Source organism: Aythya fuligula, chromosome 2 (genome assembly GCF_009819795.1).
Source record: "Aythya fuligula isolate bAytFul2 chromosome 2, bAytFul2.pri, whole genome shotgun sequence".
NCBI lineage: Eukaryota > Metazoa > Chordata > Aves > Anseriformes > Anatidae > Aythya > Aythya fuligula.
The window spans coordinates 91,244,372-91,267,586 of record NC_045560.1 but is presented as its reverse complement, the minus strand read 5'-3'; the positions used below and the strand labels follow the sequence as shown (position 1 = coordinate 91,267,586).

The 23,215-nt window shown below is 38.4% G+C and overlaps 1 protein-coding gene across 2 annotated transcripts in view; it reads left to right on the top strand.

Annotated features, from left to right (window-relative positions):
• The window catches only part of PTPN3 (protein tyrosine phosphatase non-receptor type 3), a 121,683-nt gene that overhangs the window by 19,129 nt on the left and 79,339 nt on the right, over positions 1-23,215 (top strand). Inside the window, exons 2-5 of one of the 2 annotated variants that reach the window (XM_032182622.1) lie at positions 10,388-10,542; positions 20,399-20,506; positions 20,634-20,676; positions 21,759-21,837. In XM_032182622.1, coding sequence (XP_032038513.1) covers positions 10,405-10,542; positions 20,399-20,506; positions 20,634-20,676; positions 21,759-21,837 — 368 coding nt within the window. In that variant the 5' untranslated portion in view covers positions 10,388-10,404. Of the gene's footprint in view, positions 1-10,387; positions 10,543-20,398; positions 20,507-20,618; positions 20,677-21,758; positions 21,838-23,215 lie in introns of both variants that reach the window. The other variant, XM_032182621.1, reaches the window with a different exon arrangement.

Genomic DNA, 23,215 nt, shown 5'->3' with positions numbered 1-23,215 from the left:
TACCAACTGCAGCAGCAAACTTTTGTCATCTGTCTTGGTGGCTGCAGCTTGCCTACTTCTGAGGTTTGTGAAAAGAATGAAAGTGTTTTAGCTAACTGTTTGGCTGGGCAGTATTATAAATCTTTAAGTAATGAAGGGCATCAGTGCAATTTTGTTTTTTTACAAATTATGGGGCCTTTTGATGTTGGGTGTTTGTAGGACATTAAAAATGCAGTGATATTTGTGGTCTTTTTTTATGAAGCTTGTGAAGGCATCGCTGCTAGTGGCTTTCTTTATTTTATGTCTGTATACTTCAAATGAACCTCAGGCAGCTGGAGATCTCACCATTTTCAAGCTTTTCACAGCTTTATGACTATACCTGTAGATGAGAGAGATCATCATTGAAAACAAGGGATTATTCTAAGGTGGGAACTTCACCAGAGCTGGTGTTGCATCCTGCTATGCATTGATATTCTGAGTCTGCTCCTCCTGCTCCTTATTTTCTGTTTGCTTTTCATCCTGCTCGTCAAGTGACAGGAGAGCTCATACAGAATTACGAAGCAATGTGTTTGATCCTGAAGCATGCCCACTCAAGAAAGAAACCTCAGCCACCTGTAAACTCAGGCGATCTCTCAGGTGCTGTAGCAATGTATGGCGGAACTTCACAGCCCGCTGCTGTTCTCTTCAGGGTTAGCTTTGTGTGGCATCAGTAACCCTCCCTGTTGTGATGAAGGCTTTTGTTCTCCTCTTCCCCCCCAGCTTTCCAGGGGCTGTCATGTCACCGCTGCTGTCAGAATTCATTAGCAGATTTCAGCTGTGTTCAGTTCTTTGTTGTGCTGTGGCAGTTAATGGTGCTGTAGCAACAAGCCCTTAACTTTCTCCACAAGCCAGTTAACTACAGCATGCTTCTTTTTTTTTCTTTTTTCTTTTTTTTTTTTTTTTGGTTGAAAAGTATGCTTTTGGCAATTACAGGACAGTCGTGATCCATGTTCAATTTGAAGAGAAGTGACCTGTTTACAAAATGTCTGTAGTGACAACATCAGATATAAAACTTGGACACTTGAATGTACTCTTCTATCGTTTTTGTCTACAACCTTGCTTTTTTCTGCCTTTTATATATATATATATTATATATATTAAAAAAAATATATAACATATATATAAAATAAATATATAATATATATAAATATATAATATATATAAATATATAATATATATATTATATAGAAAGAGCTTAAATTAGTTTAAATTTCTTTTTTCTGTAAACAAAGATGATGAAAAGTACAATAACATCAGTTTTGATGAGAATAATGAAATGCTTGGTGACTTCATTATGCATTATCTGTAGTTTTGACATGAAATTGTAGTGTGTTTTTCAGAGGGAACAATTGTAGAAAGAAATCCTTTACTGGACTGGTTGATGTATAGAAAAAATATTTCGGACATGCAGTTGCGATGAGAGGAAATTCTGATTTTGGAAAGCTGTATTTTTTTAATTTATTTAAAATACCTGTAGGAATCAACATAGTAAGAGGTATGACCTGCAAGCCATATATATATGTGTGTGTGTGTATGTGTGTGTGTGTGTATACACATACTACACATACATATATATACACGTATATGTTATCTATTAGTTATTAACCATCATGCTGCAGAACTACTACCAAAGGAAACACAGTGTTTGAATGTAGATCAGCAGTTTTGTAACTGATGGATAATTACGTTGAACTCTTGTCCTCTGTCACAAAACAGCATGTCTTACATAGTAAATGTGTGGAGTTAATTGTTTTCTGATGACTGTAGTTGGCAATAAAATTGACATGGTGATTCTCATTTGTCATACTGTACTTTCATGAAATACAGTTTATTGCCCACTAACGTAATATGAGGGCTTTTTAAATTTTCTTTTGTTGTTTTAATTAACTTGATACCTGAATTTTCAGAATATTTTAGTAGCTTTTCTTTGTAAAGTTAAATGATGAGTGCTTACTACTCTGGTTTTGAAGATTTGAGGACATGCATTATTTATTATAAGCTAATGGCATTATTTGGTTACCTGAATAGTGTAGGTGTGGGTACAGCTTTGTATTTGATATTACAGTTTTAACAAAAATTTGCCTTCATATAATTTAGTCCACCCTGAGCTATTTCTGAGAAGTGCTGATAGTTGGGCACAGCAGTGCTCAACTTCTGTTTAGACTCAGCTTTCTCCTTCTAGTCTTCAGTGTTGTTAATGTGAGACCATACTGAGCTAAGAGAAGTAAACTTTGACTTTTGATCTGCAGTTTCTAATTGACTTCATTCAGCATGGTTTGTAGCCAAAAAAAGGCATTATTTAGGAAATAAGTGAGTGACAGATCTTGCCTTTGCCTGTGAGCCACTTTTCTTTTGAGCTGTGGTTGTGTTTCAAGTCGAAGCAGACTATAGAGGAAGCCATACAGTTCCTGAATTTCTCCAGTGCCCGTGGTGCAGGAAATGGAGCAACAGACATTACTGCAGCGAGCACGCTGTTTTAAGGGGTTATTTTAAAGGTGAGTTTTTATAAAGAAACAAGGCAGATACTGTATAGATGTAGTACATGAGCAATAAAAACTACTGGAAATCTGAGAACGTTACAAATGTTTGCCGTTCTCGCCCGTATTTTATAGTACTTGAGGTAGTGTAGGGAGAAGGTCTCTGCAATTACTTCAATTGCTTTTTCCTCCTGTTTGTTTTTGTTCTCTGACTCATTCTGCATATAGTAGATGGTATCACCGGACTACTGCTAATCCGGTATCTCAGGTCTGACTGTAATGCTCCGCGCTGTGTAAGATGACACACTGGGTGCTGCAATGACTGAGCTGCGTGATTTATTTCTACGGATGTTGAGTGGCATTGGTGAGGTTGGTATGACCAGATTCACAGACCTGAAGTTTGAAGTGTCATTCATACAATCCACTTTGATCCTTTTTACAAAGCGTTTGCCTCAGAAGTTGAATTAAATGACACTTAAGAACCTGAGTACCAAAATCGATGGTCAGTATTGGTTTTCCACCAGTAAGCTCTTCTAGAATTAAGTTACCTTCAGGTTATCTGATTTCAAGATGAAGCTTTCAGATAAGCAGCCTTGCTGTTGAACATGTTGCAGAGGCTGTGATAATTCTTCCCCGTGTTCCCCCATGTAAAGACTTTCCAACAAGTTTTCAACCACCTCACAGTCTCCTCTTTGACTAAGTGGATGTGTTGAGCTCTACAGCCTTCATATTGATACAAGTCATCTATCTCTTCCTACAAATACATTTCCCTCTTCTAGGCACTTGCTCTAAGTCGTAGCTTGCATTATTTCCAGACCCTATGTTGTAGCAAACAATATTAAAGCTCATGTTCTGGAGTTGTATCTTTTTTTTTTTTTTTTTCTTTTTTTCTTCCCCCCCCCCAAATAATGTCTATTAATCTATAATAGCAACCTGTCCTGCTTTATTGCCAGCTAGTCTTTGTCCTCTTAACAGCAAGGACTGTTGGTATGCCTGAAGCTAGCAGCGTGTTTTAAGGCTTTGCAGGCAAGAATCTGTAGGTGACAAGTAATGCAAATCTTTTGGGTAGAGGAGAAGAGGAAGAAGGTTCTCAGAAAAGTTTTAACAGAGTCTTTGTCTCTAAAACCGGTCTTGGTCTATACTTGACATGAATATTCCTTTTTTAAGGGTAATTCACTTATTAAGTGTTGTTCTTCTGTCATGGTAAGTGCAGCTGTGCTTTCTGTAACTTACCCAATATTAATGTATAATCAGTCTGAAGAGAGCAAAGCCCTTTTTTGTTACAGCTACTCAGTATTTTCAGAGCCTTGAGTGTCTTCAAGTCCCTCTCTGCTGTCCTTCCAGACCAGGAGCGTGAATTCAGGCTTCCTGGCTTAGTGTGCTGTGTAGGTATTTGCAGCTTCTCACAGTGCTTGTATTACCTTCAGTATGTTTTTTGGCTTAGTGGGGTCTTAGGGACATGTCAGTCAAGATAGAGTGCAATGCCGGAATTGAAACTCATGACTGTTTCCTCTCCCACCCACCTCCTCTGGTTCATCTTTGACATTTGTGTACAGTCGTGCTGATTCTGGACTTCAGCTTAGCTGGACTCTCCAAAAGACTCCACAATGTGAGTTTACCTAAGATAGGTTATAGTGGAAAGCTTAAATGAAGTGTGGGGAAGATTTGCAAAGCACTTCATAAATCTCAATTTTATGTACTAATTAAGCACTAAACCTCTTGAAGTGGTGCAGGGATTTTAAAAATTTATTCATCCGTATGTATAAATCCTCTTCTTAGAGGCAATGACTGCTGGTAGGTACCTGATTTCTAGACATAGGAGCAATCCAGTTTGTCTACTTATGGGCCTATAAAATGAAGTTCCAGTTTTGAGGAGTTGCCATAGGAAAGAATATTCAAAATTACATGTGGTTTGTTTTTTGTTTTAAAATCAAGGCTTTTTTTTTTTTTCCCTTGTAACTGTCTATATTGAAACTAAATGCTTTTAAGTGTATTCTAAGTAAGCAAATAAAGATACAATCATATGATAACAGAGTGACTGAAACCTTGTTCCTGCAATTTTTGGAAGCTTTCTTAGAACACTCTGCTATACCTGTTAGCTATTTGTGACAGGCGGATCATTTTGCTGTGCTGGAATGCATCACAGATGTTACCCGCTAGAAGTAAATAGAAGAAAGCTGAATCTTTTAATCTTCTATGTTAATTTTAAATTCAATTTGGAGGTGAAAGGCTTCTATTATAATGATGTTGCTGTGAGTCTGAGGAATGATGGTTGGAAAACTTGCAGCTACTGCTTTGGAGATATTAACCTCTATTCATGTTCTAAGTAAAAAGATGCTGCAGCAACAGGTGGCCTATGCTTTGTATCTCCATTTGAAAGTATTTTTACGACATAAGCTGTAATGCTTCTTCATCTAAAGCTTTTGTGCTTCTGTATTTTGTTTGTTCTGTATTTATAGTTTAATTGCCTTTTTTTTTTTTTTCTAAGAGATGCAAAGTTTTACTACCTGATATTTCTGGCTTCCAAGATGATTTTCTGTGTATTGTATGATCAATATGTCAGGCACAGTTTGTGGGAAATAACTACAGATGAGGAGTGAGTGCTAACCTGCACTTCACCTTCAAAGTGAAGCTTATCTTTTACTTTGGTTGTGACTTTAGCTATGCCCCTTGATTTGTAAGGAAATTTGCAAATACCATGTTGCAGTTAAATACCTCATGAGATTTTCCTGTGCAACATCTGAGTTGAATTTCATGTTAATGGTGAGACATCAGGTTTCATATTGGCAGCGTAGAAAAGAGGAAGAGTTTTCTCTGCATAAGGTGAAAACAGAAGCTTGTTTTCATAGGTGTTGAGTTAAACTTCAGTCTTCTGCTCAGAAAAGCTGGCTGGATAACCCTCATTAGGATGCATTGATGGTAGATATGGCTCTGAGGTGCACAAATAATGCTGAACTACAAGGGAGGAGGAGTCTGAATGCAGATGACAAATACTTCAGGTTTCTAGGGTTGTGTTTTTCTGAGAATTTCTTAGGAAATCATTTTAATAAGCAAATAGGGAAAGCTGATGCATGCTGAAAAGCATTTGTACGGGTCGTCTAAGAGCTACAAATCAGTGCAGAGACACCGTAAAGGTGTTATACACCTTTGTGGTACCAAGTGCATGGGATTACATCTTTCAAATAAAGTAATAGATAGCCATAAAGTGTTACCCTTACTGAAAGGGCGTACAAGACTTAGCCATTAAAATATGTCTGTAGTACTGCTTTTCCCTTTGCTCTCAGTTGAGATGACGCAGGTGGGTGAGCAGTGCAAGCCTTTCCTAAACGACATTCCCACCTTCTGTAATACTGATAGTTTTCAGAAGACCAACACGGAACCATAAGTTTTCAGTGATGTATATAAAGAATACTTAGGGTACAACAGTCTCCTTCTAGGAAAAAAAAAAAAAAAAAAAAAAAAAAGAGCGTCCACTTGCAGGAGTAGAAATATCCCCATTTACCTAATGCAGTGGTGGAAGCAAATATTTGTTACTTCTGAACCATTCATAGCTATGCGTGGTGTGAGCCTATGTAGAAGGTCCTGGAGTATACAAGCAGAAAAGCTGTTCTTGATTTATTTCCTTGGTAACAAACATGTTCGGGGTGGTTGCACTGAAAATTGGGTTGTAAGTTTCTTCACCAAGTTCCTAAGTGAGTTGTACAGATACGAAAAGCTGGCATGGAAAAGGTCAGTTCAAGAGCCAGTCTTTGATACAGCAGAGAAGGAAAACTCTTTCTTTTTTTTGTTTTGTTCTGCTCGACTGCTGCTTAATTCCTGGGGAAGGCATGCATAACTAGACTTGTTCAGAAATGTGTTTAACGCTCTTGGAGCACATTAACCTCTTTCTGTAGCTAAGTTTGTCATTCCTGTTTGCCTGATTTGATTAGGGGATAGAATTTCACGTGTTTGTTTAATACCTTAATGTGAAAATAACATGTGGGGTCACCCGCTCTCTGGGCCTGTGATCCCGGGGACCCTTTGCCTGTCCCAAAGCAGCTGCAATTGCTGCTTTATGTTTCCAGGTACCACTTTATATTACATTGGGGTTGATAAGCCAGGCCTTTCAGAATCTATATTTTATTCTTTTTAAATACTCTTTTTCACACAGATCCTGGATGAAAGCAGAGTAGCAGAGCAGGTGCTGGTAACTCATCCTCATCTCTCTTCTGTTTTCCTTTAGCACAGGGACTGACAAAGTTGTGTCATTAATGACTTGCAGTGGCACAGTAAGCTCTGGCACGCACGATGACTTAGGCTGGTGCCTGCGGCACGGTCCCTGTCAAACAGCTCCCTGGGGAATTTTTAGCTCCTGTGCTGAATGGCGTTGAAGGACACGTAGCTGGCAAGTAAAGGCCAGGGCACTCTGTGCCCTGAGTGCCCAGCTGCTGGCACTTCTCTGGGGCTTGCTTAGGCTGTCTGAGCTCCAGCTAGACTGATGGTACTGATGGGACTTTTTGTGTAAAGGTTAATACATATGGAGACGAGACACATAGGGGATTAATTTAGAAAAGACATAGGAGGCCATAGTCCAAAAACGAAGCCTAGCCTGACAAATCTACCTGATGTATGGGCTAGGCCATCCAGCTGACTTGCTAGGCTTTCTGCAGGGGCACCTTGATAGGAAGTGACTTGTAATCTTATGCATAGTCATGCACAGGCAGTTAAATAATATTATTTATTTGTTTATTTGGGTAGATTAGTCCTTTTTTCTTCCCTGGGTAGCAAAAAAAGCCCAACCCCAGCAGAGGCTGCCATCCGCTCTGTACTTGGCTTGCAGAAAGCTGCTCCTTGTCCAGGGGCTGGACCACAGGATACAAACATTTTCTCCCATCAGTGGGTTAGCAGGTAGGTATAGTTTCAGGTTGGAAATTTGGAGATATTTCTTCTCAGACAGAGCAGTCAGGCATTGGAATGGGTTGCCCAAGGAGGTGGTGGAGTCACTGTCCGTGGGGGTGTACAAGGAAAGGCTGGATGTGATGCTTAGGGACATGGTGATCTGGACGAGGGCATCGAGTGCACCCTCAGTAAGTTCGCAGATGACACCAAGTTAGGTGCGTGTGTCGATCTGCTTGAGGGTAGGAAAGCTCTGCAGGAGGATCTGGATAGGCTGCACCGATGGGCTGAGGTCAACTGCATGAAGTTTAACAAGGCCAAGTGCCGGGTCCTGCACCTGGGGCGCAATAACCCCAAGCAGAGCTACAGGCTGGGAGAGGAATGGTTGGAAAGCTGCCAGGCAGAGAAGGACCTGGGAGTGATGGTGGACAGTCGGCTGAATATGAGCCAGCAGTGTGCTCAGGTGGCCAAGAAGGCCAACGGCATCCTGGCTTGTATTAGGAACAGTGTGACCAGCAGGGCTAGGGAGGTGATCGTCCCCCTGTACTCAGCTCTGGTGAGGCCGCACCTCGAGTACTGTGTTCAGTTTTGGGCCCCTCGCTACAAGAAGGACATCGAGGTGCTTGAGCGGGTGCAGAGAAGGGCGACGAAGCTGGTGAGGGGCCTGGAGAACAAGTCCTACGAGGAGCGGCTGAGGGAGCTGGGCTTGTTCAGCCTGGAGAAGAGGAGGCTCAGGGGTGACCTTATCGCTCTTTATAGGTACCTCAAGGGAGGCTGTAGCGAGGTGGGGGTTGGCCTGTTCTCCCACGTGCCTGGTGACAGGACGAGGGGGAATGGGTTTAAGTTGAGCCAGGGGAGTTTTAGGCTAGATGTTAGGAAGAACTTCTTCACTGAAAGGGTTGTGAGGCATTGGAACAGGCTGCCCAGGGAAGTGGTGGAGTCACCATCCTTGGAAGTCTTCAAAAGACGTTTAGATGTAGAGCTTAGGGATATGGTTTAGTGATGGGCTGTTAGCGTTAGGTTGGAGGTTGGACTCGATGACCTTGAGGTCTCTTCCAACCTAGAAAATTCTGTGATTCTGTGATTCTGTGATTCTATGGTTTAGTGGGTGACGTTGGTGGTAGGGTGATGGTTGGACCAGGTGATCTTGGAGGTCTTTTCCAACCTGAACGATTCTGTGATTCTGTGTCTCTTTCTGCAAGTGAAATGTTTTTGACCTCTGAGCATGGAAGGGGGAGGAGACAGTGCGGTATAATTTGTGCAGTCACCTGGCTTTTTGGTAAAAGAGGAACACTGATGAATAAATAGCTGAAAACGTAGCTGCTAGGAACTTAAAATTGCTAGAAACTTTATTCTTCTCATAAAGAATATGAGAATGAAGGTTTAATATGCCTTCACCTTTTTGTATGCCATTGATAATTAGGTAACTGCGTGTTTTCTTCAGCAACAACCATTCCTGAATAAGACTGTCCATTTTCTGGATTGAAAAAAAAAACAAAACAAAAAAAAATCTGCATTTAATCATAGTACACTGATACATCAATATCAAGAGCAATTTCAAAGCAATAGGAGTGTATAGTGTTTTATATGGAGACACTGTTCAGATTTCACCTGAAGATCACCTCCTCCTTTTTTTCCCTCCTTAAAGAAACAAACCAAAAGAAATCATGTCTGGGAAAGAGTGAGAGGAAAATGTTGTCGAACTGCCAGGAAAAAATGCAATGTACTGGCTAAATAAATCAGTCTTGGCAATTTACATACAGTTTAGATTTTAGGAAATAAACAATAGCAAACTATGAATTGGCTGACCCCCAAAAAATATGAGTACTCACTGAATGTCTGACTTGTGAATTTTCAGCTCTTTTTTTTTTTTTCTGAGAAGGATTTGTTTGAGCTACTTCTAAGTACAGATTACACATTGTTATACGAAGATGGATCATTGCATTGTTTTTGTTGCCTTTGGTAAAATTTCATGGCTCTAAAATTTCATGCCTTTCACGTTTACTTTTCACAGGGATGTGTGAGTAGATATGGTGTTTCAGATTTTTAAGTGATTTTATTCTGACAAGTTCATTTTTTTTAGCTGTTTTAAAGAAAAGTCAGTCTATGTTTTACAGGCAGACAGACAAACAAGGGGAGATTCCAAAATAGTTCTGACATTGGTCCTGTCTAGCTTGGCCAGCTGTCTAGGAAACACATTATGCAAGTCTTTTTGTAGCTAGCCTCTAATAAGTGAGGTATGACTCGGTAATTGGTATGGTAATTAACCTGGAAAACTACCCTCAGCTTCGCTTGCCAACTGGCTTTATATGTTGTGATGTTAATTGGTAAACTGATCTAGTGGAGAGAGGCTTGAAATGTTTACGGGCTTGACTGTATTTAATTCATTGTTTATTTTGGTGAATGTTTCCTTTTTTTTTTTTTTCATTTGCATTTGTGAAAAGTATGGTTTTCAGAGTTTGAGTGTTCTGAAAGATTTTTCCAAGGAAAAAAAAAAAACAAAACACATTTTTTTGTGGGCTGTTCTTCTTGGATGTAGATTTCTGGCTTCATGAATTTATGCATGGTAGGCTGTAAAATATTGACATGTTTTTATCGTTAATTCTGGTTGCCATACATATGGTCTGTGTGTGTGTTCCTGTAACAAAATGCTACTTGACAGAATGTGATCTGCATTAAATCGAGTTAGAATTTAGAATAGAAAGAAATGGTTTCCTGTAGTAAAACTTGTTTGGTAAATATAGAAATATGTAGGATATTACACAGAGGCGATGAATTTGCTAGGTACAGATGGTAGAAAATTTCCTTAACATTGCCTATCTGTTTTATAGTAGGTGCTTTTTTTTTTTTTTTTCCTTATTAATTCAAATTAATTCAAAAATTCAAAATTAATTCTGTTACTCTAAGTATTTGGGGTGTAATGAGGCCTTCATGTTGTTGTGGGTTTCTTAGAAAAATATTGGTGAAATATTAGTGAATTGTAATAACTGTTATTAAATGTAATTTTTGTTTTATAGGTTATTCAGCAATAGTTATGAACTCCCGTTTACGAGCCTTAGGTGGGAGGATAAATAACATACGAGCATCAGAACTACCAAAAGAGAAAACCCGATCAGAGATAACCTGCAACGTTCACTTTTTGGATGGCTCAATACAAAGCTTCAAAGTCAATGTAAGTTTGGAAAACTATATATTTTTTAAATCCATAAGTATTTGTTTGAAAGCTGAAGATCAGTTGTAGGACCCTGAGGTATGGGATTTCTGTACAGTGTTGAAGGTGTATCTTTGTCATTTCAAAATTCCAGAGTTACTGGTTATGAAATAGATTTATGAAGCTATGTTTTAATTTTCTCTAAAGTCAACTGACTGAAGAGTCATAAAATCACATCAAGCAGATTGTATCTGGAAAATGGTCTTCTATATAGTATAGGAATCCCTAAGAAGCAGATAAAATTATCATGATCAGCTGTGAATAAGTAATTTGTATCTAAAGGGGAATCACAAATTTGGATGTACTATTTCTTTTCTGTCAGCAAAGGATGAGTAATGCTAAAAGGAGGTAAATTGTAAATGCAAATTAACATAGTGAGGTCATTACATGTTTTCTGAAATACAAAGATCATGCAAGTAGGGAAGACAGCATGGCTTAGGACAGGTCAGTCTGTTGTGCTTCAATGTGTTCTTTTTATTGGTTTATTTTTTAGGGGAGCAGAGTGGGAAAGGGGATGGAGGATGTTGGAAATTTTGGACAGGCTAATAGAACTTACTGTAGAGTAGTTCAGTTGGAAGGGACTTGCAAAGATCATCAAGTCCAACTGCTGAGACAAGTTTATGCTACAGAATTTTACTGGAATATCTGTATTGGGAAAGCAGCTAATATAATGCAGTTGTACAGATAGAACACTACTTCATTTTGTAAATATTTAGTTTTATAACCCTTCTTACTGATTAAAGGTGTTGTTTAATTTCTAGATGAAAACAAAGGTATCACCTTAACTCTTCAATCAGTTTTCAGTAGAATTATTTGACTGTGCAGGAAAACTGACCTAAAGTATAGTCTGAACATACACGTATGATGCTTCCTTTGTCCAGTTTACCCAGACTGAGAAGTAAAGGAGTTTTTATGAGGAAACTCCATTGCTGCATTTCTCTAAATTATGGCATGCATTCCTACAGGATTCTCAAAGCCTCATTTGAAAACAGTATTTTCCAAAGTGTTGTTATAATTCACTTTGCAGACTCATTTTATTTCTGAATTTTGTCTGGATGTTTATTGAAAGAAAAATAATTTGCTAGCCAAACAAATTATTTTCAGTCTAATAGCTTACATTCCAAAACACTCAGAATTAGTCAAATATTTTAGCATATATTTTGTATAGATAAGCATATATATTAGTATATGTATGTTATATATACGCACGTAGAATTATATGTAAAATGTATATGTAGGTGTACATGCACATTTATGTGTATATGTGTGTGTGTGTGTATGTATATAAATGTATAGTAGCTAACCGTGGGGAGTAGGATGTTGGGGGGAGGTAGGAATGTAAGAGAAGGAGCAGCACACTAATAGAAAATTTTCATTGTTCATTTCCAGCATGCCCTATAAGATTGCCTTGTCTGTCAATTGTGACTGGACTTGGCATAAATTTCTTGTCCTATGTACAATGGACAAAGATCCATGTACAAGGACCTTTGAAAAATGAGGAATTACTACTTTTTGATAGTAGTGTACTCTTCCCTCTAAGCAATTGTTTACAGAGCTTTAGGTTTAGCTCTGGGCCTGATGAAATGTAGCACCGTGCACCTGAACTTTGTGCTTCTTGTTTCATCCTTTAAGCAGTGAATTCTCTACAAAAGATCAAAACTGTTGTGAATCTCTGGGCCCAGCTAATTCATCTCCCTGCCTCGAGCGTAGCCGCAGGGTGTCCCCGCTGGTTGTCTGCTTGATCCAGCAGTCAGAAGGGCCTCCTTCCCCGCCGCTGTAATGCTGAGTTGCCCTGAGGGCAGCACAGGACCCTTAATCGCAAAGAAGCGAGGAGTGTGGCTACCTCGCTAGGTTGTGTGTTAGTGCAAGGACGAGGTTTCACGAAGATTAATGTCCTCACAGTACTGAGCTCCCCTACCAGCTCTGGGGGAGTCTGTTCTCATCTGTCAGGCCTGCCCTTCCTGATTACCTGACCTTGAGGCCTGCCTCAGGGCAGGCTTTGCTACTCTCTGATTGTGTCACAAAGTCCAGCTCTAAATAGGACTGGAAGCCAGCTGCTGAAAACTCATATTTGAGTTCTGATGATATCAACAGACAAATTCAGCTTCGTGAAGTTTGTGTGTGTGTTGTTATTTTCACGGCCAGCACCATTTGGTTTTATGTCTGTGAGCAAAGCACTTCAGTATATCAGTGAAAAAGAAAGGGTGGGAAATTTTCAGGGCTAGTTTGTGGGCTAGGGGTACCTCACAGTGATTTATGAAAGCTCTGAGTTTGGATGTATTAACATAGATGTGTCAATGTATGAATATTAGGCTAATATTCACAAACACGTAAGTACGCCTTGCATTTGTAGATATAGGTATGTTTCAACTACAAGTAGTGGAAAGTGAATGGGGAAGGGCAGACTTTAGGCTAAGTCTAAAGCCTAAGAAATCTTGGCTTTCCTTCGTGAAATAGTCAAAGTGGAATTAAAGACTCCTCCAATTCTAGTGACAACAAACTGAAAAATATTGAATGTTGTTTTGTCACGTAGCAGTTATCTGAACACAGAATTCTTCCTGCAAGAGGATTTCTTTCAAAAGCATATAAATATTACAGAGAAGAATAAACATCAAAAAAAAAAAATCAAGGGTAAGAAGTAACTCAAGAGAAACTTGCTTTGAGTTTAAGCAAATAGGTATCTTGAGGTTGTAATTTCTAATGTCTTGCAGGCACTGAACAAATGCCTAAGACTAATGAATTTGAAGTGAATTTGAATTTATCACCTTTGTATTAAATTTAATAGTCTAAGCTGTCAACCTATTCACACACTGAAAATAAGAATTTATGTATTTTGAAATTTTGAACTAGTAGGGAAGTTAAAGTCTTGATACTCATGGTACCACCAAATATTGAACATTCTGGAGAACAGGGAGAACAGAGAGCTGACTTTTTCTCTTTGTTCTGTAGCAACTGGATGTTTATTGAGCCCCCCAGAGTTGAATTTCCTCAATCTTTGTTGGTAAACTGCATGGACTTAGAAAACTTTCCAAATCGTAGCTATAGGTGTCTCTATCATTCTGCTACATGGGACTTTTCCAAATGGTTGTACCTGTAACTATGTGAACAAAATCCAGCCATTCTAAAATGGGGCAGTGGAAGGACGAAGATGTTTTTTCCTTGTGGAAATAACCTGAGGGACTTTGATTACTGAGAAACCTCAAGATAGTTGCTTAATTTGATTTCTTTAAGTTTGTTCTAATTAAGCTCTTATACTAAAGAATGTTGGTAGCTTGGAAAGCTGAAAAGGAAGATATAATTTCAAGAGAAACATTTTTTTTCTATTATATTTTGGCTTTGGCACAGTAGTGGAATGATAGCCTTTGTTGTTCATTGATTTTATTTGAAGGAGCTTATACGTGGTGAATGAGAAAGTTATATTGATGGTATCACAAAAAGTTAATATAACTTGTGGTATGTACTGTTCTTAGGTCATCTTTATCAAGAAAGTTCACACTGAACTTAGACACATTTTGCTTCTTGGCTTGCATTCCAAAGAGAAGTTGTATGTTAATTTTGCCAGACTGAAATGGCCTGTCTTGTCTTTCCTCCATCATGTGTTCCAGTATTTAGATGGAACACGTCCAAAGTCCACCCAAAGAATAGAAGGTGCATGTAAATTAAAATTTGGAAATATTTGAGACCAAAGCTTGACTGCACTTCACATGGAATGTTGTATTTGATTATATTCAAGTTTTCTTGAAGCTTTCAAATAAATGCCATGTGTTTGAATTTTGTGATAAGGTTAATTCATTTGTCTCTGAACTTATGACTGTCTTCACATGAGGAAAACGTTATTTGTCATTCTAATACATACAGAATGTGCTCACATACCATGTTTGGGTGTGATAAATAGGTATATATTGAGCAATAATGCAGATCTGTTTGCAACTTTTGGTGTAAACATACAGGAATTTTCCATTATTGCTCTACTTTGACTCATTTACCAGGAATTACTACTTGGGAGCTATGCGTCTAAATTTCCAGCAAACTGACTTTTGGGAAAGGCTGAAACATAGTGTCGAATAATCTGTGTGTTGTATTATCTTTCTGAAGCACAGTTGATGCTTATGTTTTTAGTGCCTGTGATTTTTGCTTTTAAGGTATTTGGCTTCCTTCTAGAAATAGGGTTTTCTTCTAGAAATACCATGATTTGGTGGTAATAACTAGAAGTTGTATGACTTGAAATTCAAACAGTAAGGATTGGTGTTTTTTTCTGTACCATCCCAATCAAGTTCCTCCTTTTAGTATTTTGAGAAGGAACACGACTGTTACAGTTATCACCAACAATTGGTATTGATACGTTTAAAATAATGAGCAGAGGTTCTCTTAAAGGTTCTTTTTGGCTGTGGGTGTGAATTAAAATTTTAAGCCGCTCATACTAAACTGCAACAATACAGATGTGTAGCATCTTCATCACTAACTTTTCCTACTTCCGTTGTTTGGTAACACAGGAGAGGTTGGTGCTAATCTGCATCCCTGCATATTGAAAGAGTTACTGTATGAAATTTCAGGCTAGCAACAAATATTTAGTTTTATGTTGAAGAAGAGCAGGCTACTCTGTGTCTGGAAAACAATAAGACAGTATGAAACTTGATGACTCTGAGGACAGTGAGAAAGTGATCTGACCTACTGCAGGCTTGTTAGTCTGATCCCTTCAGGGTGCCTGACTTCGTAATAAATGCTGAAGGAAAGAATTTGTGCAGGGGAGATATTTCCAAAGTTAGATCTGGCACAACAAACTTCATATGTGTTTAACAAACAAAATCATTTTTGAGACAAAGAAAATGCAGTGAGTCAATGCTCTGTGGGCTTAGATAACTTATTTTGTGTGACCTTTATAAAGGAAAATACTGAGCTGTAGTGTAGGGAATCTAGCAGTGTTATGGGATGGGCAAGGAGTTGGCTCAAGAGGTGCCAGTAGTGCCTTGCTGAAAAGAGAGATGTTAAGCTGTGTAAGGACATTACCAGTGGAGTTACCGACTGACAAATTTCTTTAACATGTCGCTATTAAATTTTTTCAGTAAACCAAAAAAGTAAGGTTCGTGGCCTTATTTAAAAACCAACCCAACCCAACAAACAAACAAAAAGAAATAGGAGTATGATGTAGTAGACAGGTTACCGTGAAAAATGAGTAATGCAGTGGGAAAAAATCAATGGTATAAAGTAATAGCTTTCCTGAGAAGTATTTAATGTGGGCTGCTTTATTTTTTTGTTTGTTCAAGCTTAGTTTTCAGTTGTAAACAATAGAGGAGGAAAACATTGGTAGTTTCCAGACCGAACTACTTCTGTTGTGGCTGTGAAAAAGGTGAGCGCTACTGTGCATCAGGCAGGAGCTTTGAGCCAATGTCGAGGAAGTGGTAGCAGTGTTAGTCTTGGCATTGGAACCAGCCTCCATGGAAAGTCATGTGCAGATCCACAAGCAGACAAAAAAAGCAAGTTTCAGCTTGGGCAGGCATGGAAGGGACAACTAGGATGCTCTGCAGAAATTGGGACCTGAGGAGAGAACAGGCTGTTCAGTTTATTTTAGCTAAACAAAACCTTGCATGCTCTGAATAAGGGCATCAGGTGAGTAAATAAATTCCAACAGGAGGAAAGGGCATTGTTAGCAGAAGATCAAATAAACTAGCAGTGTGTAAAAATAATTGGGGACACTGGAAAAAAGTGTGGCACTTTGTTCAAGCTCTTAGGCATGTAGGGACCAAAGGCTGTTAGTGGTGGATGTGTGTTAAAGGCCTAAATCAAGAAAGGATGACCTCAAACAACATATGAGGAACAGTGGGCATCGTGTCTGTAGTGAGGTTGAATTTGCAAAAGCGTAGGAGGTGCTTAATTGTGAGATTGTCATTGCCAGAAAATGAGGCAAAGCTCTTGCAAAGGAAACAGGGAGGTGTGTTGCACTGTCCTCTGAAGGTGTTGCTTTGTACAGTTTACTCTATGGAAGGTAACGAGCTGAAAAGGATGATTTGCGTATTTACCCTTCCACTCCAAAGAGCTAAGTCTTCATTTACATTATGTTTATGCAGTTCTTAGGACAGCAAATCTTTGATCATACAAGCTGCTAGGCAGTACTTGAAGTTAAAAAATAATGAAGGGGTTCTTTCTCTTGAATTTTTAGTAAGCTACGACATTTGAAGTTGGCTAATAATTTCCAGCTGTATTTAGGGAATTCATGTTGTGGCACAGGCAGACTGTAGAAGGTATAATCTTTAAATATTAATTTTGACCTGTCCAGCATGAGGTGAAATATGTTTCAAAACAGATTTAAATGGACTGAATACTGTGTAGTTATGAGGTGTTTAATGCAAAACTTTTAACAGCAGAATGAGGAATGTCAGAAAGATTAAATAAATGGAAACTTCTTTCAGAGCAGAGACAAGAAACCATCTCAGGATCTCGTGCTGTTTCACACTTGAGTACTGTTACAACGTGCATAAGTTTTTACCTCCTTGTAGGAAGGGAAGAGCTTTATTAATGTCTTAACTACTTGCTGTAATGATTCGTGGGGTTAAGAATTTGGTCCTAATATCCAATTCAGCTGAGTGGTGTTCGTGTTGTTTTGTCCTCTGCCCATGGAGGAGAGGAGTAAAAATATTTTATGTTTTAAAGCACTCGACACTAGGTAGAGTACTATGTGGCTTTGGACCATCTATTGGAATGGACGTCGAAATTCAGAAGCAGTGATGTGACGTACTTAGCCTGCCTCACTTTACACCCAGATCTGAAAATTGTAAATGTGTAAAATAGACTGAAGATAATGCAGCATGAGCTGTGTGGGTATCTTTACTTTTAGATATATAGGCTGCAAAATAATTCATCTGTTTCTTAAAACAAAGCTAAAGCCATGTAAATACAGGTTTTGTTCAGGAAAAAAATAAAAACCTTTAGATGCAGGAATTTTGACAACTGGAAAAGGTTTTAACAGTTGAAAGTGACTTCTTGTAGTTGGCTTAGATTTAGGGAGTGGGTGCTTCATCTAGGCACTGTGGAAGAAAATTTCTGCCTTTGATACCAGAGAGCTAGGATTGAAGCTACAGAAAAGTGGTGTTGATGATTGCTTGTGAAAGAAAATGGAGAGGAGGAGGAGGAGGGAATGCTAGGTAGGTAAAGGAAACTAATACTAGCTGCTGTTAATGCTGAGCAGGTGGGTTTAGGATTCAGAATAGAGAAACAGGGAGCTTACTTTTAAAGGGAAGCAGTAAAAGTGTGCTTAGCATTTCCTGTGTGGCGCAGGAAAAGAGGTAGACCACTGTGAGAAGGTGGGGATAGAGAAGAGGAAGGCGTTTGAATCGTGTTGAAGAACTAGAAGTGTTAAAAATGAGAAAGGAACTAGGAGGTAATGGTGTTGTGAGGAACAGGAATCAGAAGTGTTTGAGTTTACAGAGAAAATTAGCAGTAGAGTCTGCCTACGGTAGTCGTCTTCTGCCCTGCTTGTAACAAAACCCAAGATTCCTGAACTCTTTTGATTCAAGTGTGTGTGTCATACCGAGTAATGACTGCGTTTGGTCACAGAATAACCATCAATTTCTCAGTTTGCTCAGTGTCGGAAGCATGCTCCAGACATGTGAAGTCATGCTGCAGAATTATGCAGGTGTCGTGTGGTGCCACTTGATAGTTTTTAATATTCTTCTTGTAAGCAAAAAGAAAAAGAAAAGAAAAAAAAAAACAACAGGCAAATGAATAGAGATGAAATGAATACGGAATTAGATGCCAGAGTTTTTACTCTGGGTTTAACTCTAAGTATGCTATTTCAGGAAAAAGATAGTTTTGATTAGTGCTGGGATTTGAATGTCCCATGGGACATTAGAAAGTAAGGAGTGGGAATGTGCAGCTTGGGAAAAGGAAGCGAGGACAGAGCTGTATTTGATGGCAGCACAGAGTCACTGACTTGGTTTGACTTGCAGTCATTGCAAGGCTTCCTCTGTTTGCTGCAGAAGTTAAGCAAGATGGGAGACTGCTGGAGGGAAAAAAGGTAGTCTCATACACATGACAGCGAAGCGTTGCCTACATTGGTTTCTTCTTAGGGGACTTTGCTCCAGAAAATTAGGCACAGCTTCTCATAGGAGGACAGTAGTTGTTTTCCTGGTACCTTACCTTTTGTCTGGAGTCTGGTGTAGAAATAGTGAGCGTTCAGATCCCAATGGGGCTCGTGAGCTCTGCTCTAGCAGTGAGTAGCTAAGCTCTAGTAGCAAGTGTAAGGTAATATTCAGTACTCCAAAATAAGGTAGTAAAGTGTGTCTTGTGATTGAATTTTTGGTGGTCCTTTCCAATCTTCTAAATAGGAATCATGTTTTTATGAGATAAGGGGAGACTATGGAATATGTTAGTATTTAAAGCACTCTTTTACACTGCTTTGGTGCCCTGTGTAAAAAGGGGAAAGAAAAAAAAAAAAAAAAAAGGCCCAAAACAACAAAAAGCAGATAAATCTGTCTTCTGAGCAGAGCTTGAGTGTTGTATAATAAACAAGGTCTAAACAAAGAGAAATGAATAAAATATTGTGTTCTTGACGTAAGTGAGCACTCACACACTGAATAAGACTGGGGCCATCCACAAAGATGTGGTGCGTAAGTATGTATGAATGCATAAGCATCAAGCCCTTTGGTTTCCTAAACAAAGTGCTTGTGTCGCAGCCTGAAGAATTTTCCCCTGATGTCATTTTTGTGCATGTGTGCAGCTTATTTCTGATTTCAAGAAAAAGACTCAGAAAATTCAAAAGGAAGATTCAAAAAAAAATTACGTCTATAATCTTTTGTATAGACAGGATGCAAAACAAACTGTCCTGGGTTTCGTTCTGCCCAGCAACTTAGTACATAAATGACTAGACTGAAAATGCGTTGCAGCATTGCAAGCTGTGGTACACGTTAGCATCTTTAAGGTTGCAGTTTTGTTCAGGGGTTTTGTGTGTTGTTTATTTGTGCTAACAGCATTGATTAGCGGTGTGCTTTGACGTAAGCTGGTTAATCTCTATGCCACGCTGCAGTGGTGCGGAGGTATGCTAATGTAATTTCAGGGAAAATACCCTGTGCTTGTGCATCTGGGTGTCCCGTGGAATTCCCGGTTACACCAGTTCTTGTGGGAATACCCCACGGGATGGGTGTCTGGGGTGGCATAACGGTAGCAGGCCGAGTGGGAATTCAGGCTAATGAAGTCCGGGATCCCATGGCTGGAATACAGCTTTCTCCTACTTTTTTTTTTTTTTTTTTTTTTTTCTTCTTCTCCCTATTCTGGTGTATACAAACTTTCCCTTCTGAAAGCTGATGTGGAAACAGAAAAAGATGCTTTGGTGGTGACATCAGGGGCCGCAGCAGCCCCGTGTGGCTGCAAGCCAGGATTGCAGGGTACAGCTCCAGAGAAAGGGAATTGCTCCTAAGGGCTGATGGAGCAAAGGTGGTCTGCATAAAAGGCAGTTGTGGGACCGACCTCAAGGACCTGAGTTCATGTCAATTCATATTATGAGATTTCAGGTACCTGATGTATTTTGGAAAGAAAGTATCTTAAAAAAAAAAAAAAACAAAAAAAAAAAACAAACAAACAAAAAAAAAAAACAAAACTTTTATCAATTAAAGTTCTTCTATTGCCGAGAAACTTTGAACCAATGAATTAACAGGTATTTTTATTCACAAGTTGTTTACTTTTTTAATAAAACTTATTTAAATTGGATATTACAGTGTGTAAATGTTGCAGAGTTTGTTTATTTAATAAAACTTATTTAAATCAATTGTATATTAAGGTGTGTAAGTGTTGCAGAGTTTCACTTCTGAACTTTTCTTGCTTTCAGAAACAAGACACTGGTCAGATTTTGTTGGATATGACCTATAACCAGCTGGGTGTGACAGAGAAAGAATATTTTGGTTTACAGCAAAATGAAACGTCGGTAGATTCACCTGTAAGTATAGTAAATAATAAATGTGTGTGTATATATATGTGCATATATATACATACACACATATATAAAAATAAACACCAATTGTTTGTAAATATTTTAATCTATCTAATAGTTTTTCATTTCACAGCGATGGCTTGAACCAAACAAACCTATTAGGAAACAGTTGAAAGGTAAGATCTGTTTTTATATCTCGACTATAGCTGTGTAGTTCAGCTTTTTTATGTTCTTATGAATTGAATAAATGAAGTTGCTGTTAATTAGTGCATCCAGATGGTAGATTTTCTTTTAGAGCAAGTCTCATCTCTGTCAGTCTTTTCAATAGAACTTTCTGCATCTCTTACTGCTCTCTGAGTTATTGGGACATGACAGATCACTAACTGTGCTGTGTCAGTGTCTATACCTCACTACTGAGCACAGTTGGACATCATGGCTATGAAAGCAGTAGCCAGTTTGGTGCCAGTAAATTCATCCCTACATGGAAGATAAGAAAGAGGGATTTCGTTGAAGGATGTGTAACAAATTTATTGTTTCAAGTAAAATAAAATAAAATAAAATTAATTTTATGCAAAAAAGAAAAAATAAAACAAAACCACACCACCACCAACAACAAAAAAAGTGCTTCCAAATGCATGCATTGCTCTAGTATGTTTCATTTATAAACAGTTTTAGGTAGTACAGAATGCTTACCAAGAGGAAGGAGAGCTTAAGGACAGGCCAGACAGCAGCCTAGAGAACATGGAGTAGTAGGACACTGTCCCAGTTTGTGCTGGAAAACTTGAGCTGTTTTCCAGCTCTTAAGCTCTTTTCTTTCTACCGTATTCTGGAGATTGTGTAGAAATTCAAATAAAAACACATGAAGTTAACAGGGTGAGCTTCTGTTATTTTATATTTCTGTTATTAAGATAGAATTATCCTGGTTGAGACTCTTCATATATGTTTGCTGCTTTTTCCTTTTCTAATAGCTATTAGATCAAAGCAGCAAAGATAGCTAAATAGTTCTTTTTATGTAAAGTAGCATGTACTAAGTACTTTAAACGAAAGCATCATAATCCTGAAGAATATTTTCTTTTCATAGTTGGTGTGGGGAATCAGGAAAGACTTCTCTCAAAGTAAACCACAAGAAAAACACAGGAGATTTTTATGTGGTTATTCATATATCTTTTCTGTAAATCTAGACATAGGAACCTTGGGTATATCTTTTTTTTTTTTTTTTTTAAAGAGAAAATTGATTTGGTCTTCTGAAATATTTTAGGAGGTTTTCCCTGCACCCTTCGTTTTCGCGTAAGGTTTTTTATACCTGATCCTAACACACTTCAGCAAGAACAAACCAGGTAACTTCTGTTTGATGTTTGCTTCCATAAACTAAGTATGTGTAAAGCTTTCCCTTCCACCTCCACGGTCTGGCAAACTAACAGTTTATTATGTAATATAACCTCGTATAATTCTTTGTATTAAATGTGTTTTGAATTAGCAGCTTCATGTGATGATTGTAATGAATGGTTTCTGCTACAGGCAGCCCGCAATTCCAAAATACAGGCAGAAGTATAAGCCAGTTACAGAGATGTCAGTTGTTTTATTTGCACATTGGGTTCCTTTTTGAACTCTTTATTGCTGCATATTGTTTTCATCCTCTTCTGATCCCTTAATTAACCAGATGCAATGATTAAAAAATGGGGAAGTTCAGTGATTAAGCTGTCTGCATGCCTGAAGTCTGTTAATATTTTTTTTGTATTAGCGCTGAGTCAGTTCTGAACACACTTGGTAGATTTAAATCCAAGGGTGTGAGAGGGCGTTGTTTATTTTGTTTCAGGAAGAGCAGATAACAGTTCTTATTTTCTAGTTCGCCCATTACTTGTAGCATACAAAGATACATAATGGTTCAGTTTATAGCAGACCTTCAGCGTTTTCTTTTTTAATCTGAGTTTTGGGAGTGGTGGGGTACGTGAATTAGAAGTAATTTTCAATTAATGTGCCAAAAGGCTTGAAATACTTGTTTTGTTCAGTGCACAGGATTTAGAATTTAGAATTCACAGGCTCCCACTCATCTGGCATTTTTGTAACATTTTCATGGTTTGCCTAAATTTTAATAGCTAATTTCAGTGCCTCGAGAATATAAATAGTACAGCATTTTAAAAGGTTTTCTTACAGAGAAATGAAGTATTGACCTGTTTTGGTTTTTGTTAATCATGCGGCTGTAAGCTGTTAGTTGCAAACTAAAATTATTCAAAGGCCTGCTCTGTGTGATTCTTCACTCCCAGCACTCCATACTGCCATCAAGTAATTTTGTCAAACACCCTAATATGAGAAAGACTAAACTGCTCTTGGAGGGTTGTTTAAGAGTTTTTGTCAGCATATGCTGCTTGAGGAATGTCTCATCCTCCCTCCCTTGATCATTAAAAATAGTCCCAAGATAGACTATCACGGATTTATTTGTTTTTTTAAAGAACTTACATCCAAGTTGGATGCTCCTGTGAGAAAGGGAGACTGGTTCTGTAATTGTTTATATTTCATAGTGTTCATTATGCCATTAATACTGTGGTCCTGGTGCTGTGGTAACGACTGTCAAAGATCTTTCAAAACTGTTGTGAGAAGAGAGTGGGTGTGTGATGACGTATTTGTAAATGCCGCTAAGCTTTATTAATCTGTTTGTATAATTTGCAAGGAAACCTACCCCCATAATAAAATAAAATTAATACTTGGAAACATTTA